Source organism: Symphodus melops, assembly GCF_947650265.1.
Source record: "Symphodus melops genome assembly, chromosome: 21".
In the NCBI taxonomy this organism is placed as follows: domain Eukaryota; kingdom Metazoa; phylum Chordata; class Actinopteri; order Labriformes; family Labridae; genus Symphodus; species Symphodus melops.
In genome coordinates this window covers 19,523,434-19,527,727 of record NC_136711.1, presented here as the reverse complement: position 1 = coordinate 19,527,727, position 4,294 = coordinate 19,523,434, and the positions used below count along the sequence as shown (strand labels likewise).

General features: G+C 49.0%; 1 protein-coding gene across 1 annotated transcript in view; it reads left to right on the top strand.

The window, feature by feature from the left end:
* The window catches only part of LOC306842259 (KAT8 regulatory NSL complex subunit 1-like), an 18,901-nt gene extending 15,861 nt beyond the window's left edge, over nucleotides 1-3,040 (top strand). Inside the window, 9 exon segments of the mRNA XM_079372386.1 lie at nucleotides 252-449; nucleotides 545-600; nucleotides 687-801; nucleotides 893-948; nucleotides 951-985; nucleotides 987-1,088; nucleotides 1,090-1,146; nucleotides 1,251-1,324; nucleotides 1,326-3,040. Coding sequence (XP_079228512.1) covers nucleotides 252-449; nucleotides 545-600; nucleotides 687-801; nucleotides 893-948; nucleotides 951-985; nucleotides 987-1,088; nucleotides 1,090-1,146; nucleotides 1,251-1,324; nucleotides 1,326-1,479 — 847 coding nt within the window. The 3' untranslated portion in view covers nucleotides 1,480-3,040.
* Nucleotides 3,041-4,294: the final 1,254 nt, after the last annotated feature.

Below are 4,294 nucleotides of genomic sequence, written 5' to 3'. Positions count from 1 at the left end.
GCTCACTTTGATCTGTTGGTGATAAAATAAAAAAAGATATTTCTTGTGAGGATGAAACTGTTTCCTTTCTGGTCCTCTGACGTCCCTGATGAGGACAGAGGGACCAAACATGACTCGTCAGTTTACCATCCGAGCTCTTTGACTCGTCGTTCAGTTAGAAAGTTAAACTCTGCTTTGTTCTCTGCAGCTGCCGAGACAGGAAGTGTCAGGAAACAGGACGCCGTGTTTTTTACAGTCATCAGTGTTTAACATGTCAAACCGCACGACGACGACTTTCGGTTTTCTTTGTGTCATAAATCCTCATCGCTCGTCTCTGTCGCCCAGCAGCAGCCAATCAAGAGGAGGCGAGGTGAAAGCTCCTTTGACATCAACAACATCGTGATCCCCATGTCTGTGGCCGCCACCACCCGAGTGGAGAAGCTGCAGTACAAAGAGATCCTCACCCCGAGGTAAGCACGGCCGCACGCCGCCGCCCGCCCACGGTCTGACTCAGTCTGTGTGTAATGTGAACCTCCTCTCACGGTTTCCTGTTCTGTGTGTTCAGTTGGCGATCAGTGGACATTTTCTCTCAGCCAATCACTGAAGAGGAGAATGAACGGGGAGGGTCAGTGTTTTCTTCTTCTTCTTTCTTTTTTAAACGCGTCCGATCCTCGTGTTGTTTCCTGACGGCGTCTTCGTCTGTTTGTAGGTGGAGGACCTGACGGACGCCGCCTTCACTCAGCACCATCAGCCCTACGAGGACCAGGAGCGTTCCCGCTGGACTTGGATGGCTCTGGCTCCCGCTAAGAGGAGGGGCAGCAGGTCAGTCCGGCCCCCCCCGCTCTCCCTCAAACCGTCACGAACGCGTCCTTCTTTGTAGATTTGGCGTTGACTCTGCGCTGTCGTCTCTCAGGTCGTACAAGTCCGTGGATGGGCGGACCACGCCGCTGCTGTGCGGGACCAACCCTCCACCCCTCAGCCCGCGTCCCCCGACCCGGGTCACTGCCCCCATGCTGCACGACTACAGCTACCTGCCCTCGCCCATGAGCCCCGCCAGCCCTGACACCACCTCCAACCCGCACACGCCCTGCTCCCGAGACTCCCACCGGGCTGCTGTCCAGTGAGGACACTCGCTGCTCCACGCCCGACTTCACCTTTGAGGAGCGGGTAGGTCCTGGTCCTGGTCCTGGTCCTGGTCCTGGTCCAAACACGGAGGTGACTTAAGTAAACTATTTAAAATGTGACCCGCTGTCTCGTCCTGTGTTCTTCAGACGGTAGCACCGTGGGAACGCCGCGGCTTCCCCCTGCCAGAGGACCCCGCCCCGGAGCCAGAGCCGGAGAGCGACCCCCCACATCAGGCCCAGAATCCGCAGCATCTCAGGTTGCCGAGTGACGGCCTACGGACGGCTCGACTCGGACGACACGGAGCTGCCTTGTGGTGATGAAGACGGCGGCGGCGGCGGCTTCGCCCCCAAACCCAAGGCCTCCGCCAACCGATGAATGACTGACAGGCTGAGGCCCCGCCCCCCTCCACAGCTCCTCTCTGGCATTAACAAGCAGAACCTCAAAGCAGAATACGATATTAAATGGGTTCCTGTTGTTTGATATTCAAACATCAGTCTAATACTTTCACAGTTTTTAGTGAACATTATGGAGATAGAAGCCTTTCCCTACACTTGTTTTTGTCACAGGAAAAAAAAAGGATAAATGTAAAAAAAAAAAAAAGTATAAAACAACACGTTACAAAAAATGTTTTCTGTAGTAGGCTAAACAATGTACATGGGGGCTTAGTGGTGTTTCATATGTCGCGTGTACACTTGTAGCGCACTATGTAGCGGACTCCTCAAAATATGGCCAAAGGGTGTTTTTCTATTGACTAGTTTGCTTGTAATTCCCATGTACATTTTTAGTGGAGTGACAAATAACAAAACAAGAAAAAATACCCCCTTCCTCCTCCTCCTCCTCCTCCTCCTCCTCCCTCCTCATCCAAATAAACAGGTACATTTGAGATGTGGTTCCTTCTTCTCCCTCTAGAGGTCGCCTGAAATCACCAGAGCACTTCTCCAAACTGCCAAGTCTGGTTTTGTTGGTTTGCTTTTCTTCGTTTGTTTTTCCATTCCTGACATGTTTTATTTGTCTGTTCCAGCGTAACACATTCTCTGTGGGTTTCTTCTTCTTCTGTTTTTTTTTTTTTAAATAGTGAAATCATTCCTTTACAGTCTCTGTCTGAGAGTCCCCCCCCCCCCCCCCCCCCCCCGTGAACTCTCTTTACCCTCGGCTCTGATTTAAAGAGGGTGACTGCACGCAGAGAACCGGGGGCGTCTTTTTCAGCACTTGCCCTTCGAAGAAAGCGCTGATGCATGCTGGGAAAACATGCTAATGTTAGTCTTATTGTCGCAGCAGCAGCACACGGATAGATCCCCCCCCCCCCCCCCCCCCCCCCTCACTGAATAAATCGCAGGTTTAAACCCCCCCTCCCCCTCCCTCCCTCCCTCTCTTAGCGTACAGGTTCTGCTGTATTTAAAGGAGCACACGTGGAAAAATAAAACACAGTAACCCCCCCTCGTCTCGCCCTCCTTCTTCTTCTTCTGGTTCAGCTTGACAAACTGTTCTCGTGCAAACATCACAAATGTAGCAGCTCTCAGCTAGACTCCACCCCGAGCTCAGGGTTTCAGCGTAAGGGAATCTTTTCTGCTGTTTGATAGTTTCACTCTCAGATTGATCTCAAGCAGGACGCTCTGTTTCAACATGGACTTTGTTTTTGCCTCCTCATACACTCAAACATCATAACCACACTCTCTCCCCCCTTTCCCCCCCCCTCCCTCTTAAGTAACTAATTGCTATGCAAAAAAAATCTATGGTTGTTTTCATTTTACACCTCCTTTTTATGCCACAGCCATTCAATCACTGTTTTTTTTCTTTTTTTCTTTTGTAGTTAAGATGTCGATGTACCTGTTTGATTGTTGCAGCAGTTAATCTAATCAAAAAGCAGAATTGTTTTTTTGTTCTTTTTTTTTCTTTTTTGTAAATAGTACCATTAAAACATTTATGTTTAACTTGGCGGAGCTGGTCTGGCCTCGAGTCCTTCACTTGTCCAACTGTCTCAAGTCTCTCGTCCAGCCCAGGAGGTCACACGTTCACACGAGGCGTCACGATGTCGTTTGTGCCTCCTGGGAAGGAAACGATTCAGAGTTTGTAACTGCTTATTAAACCGACACAAACTCATCTTCAAGGAGACTTCAAGGTCACTCGATCGACACGAGTGATCGTTTCCGTTTAGTTATTTTTAGTGTGGGAAACGGCCGCGGGAGCTCGCTGCCTGAAAGGCATCGGTCGCCTCTGAACCGGAAGGGTTCGATCCCCGACTCCTGCAGCCACACATCTGACGTGTCCTTGAGCAAACACCTAGCTGTGGGAGTGTCACCTGCCTGGGGGGAGGGGCTACTGCCCTTTGTGACGTCATGAAGGGAAAATCTCAAAATAAGTTGAGCAGGCAGAAGACGGAGAGGTTTGTAGACGGACTGGAGACATGTTAAAGGAATGTGGAAAAATGTCATCACAACAAACAACGGTGACTTCGTAGCATTTATTTTCAAATACACATATACAGCAACAAGAATCATCATAAACCAGTTATTGATAAAATGCACAATAACAAGAACGATCACATTTCCACAACTGTACAGCGTCGGAAAGAACCCAAACTAAACAAAACTGAAGAACGAAAAAAAGGTGATGAGTTTAGTTTCTGCAGAGACCTGCAGACCTCCCGGATACACACGTCATCGCCTCTGCTGCAGCGGGAGCATCTCCCGGACCCTCACACACACACACTTCGCTTACAAACACACACATCTCCATCCTGCAACACTGAGACGACTGCGCTCACTGTGAAAAGAAGAAAAGGAAGCATGCAGATAATGTTGCAAACACGCTCTGAAGTGTCTGATCGTTGACTTAGATTATTTGTGTTTTAAAAAGATTTTATCAGGAAATACAAAAAAGAAGAGATCGCTTAAAGAAAGGAGCAGACAAGCTGGCTCTCACATGAGTCGCATGCAAGAAGGTCTCCCACTTTATTTTGAAGGGAGTATTCGTGTTAAATCAGCAGGAATATTAATCAGCATCGTTTAAACTAACACAAGGGTTTTTTTTTGGGATGGAGTCTGCAGGAACTCCCTCAACACCTCTGATCTGTGGCGATTAAATCAAAACATGTGAAATGGACAAAGGTATGTGGACGACTCTGAAAACATAAAAGCGACCACTAGGGGGAGCAAGGTCATCTTCTCCATCTGTAAAGAGGGAGCCCTCC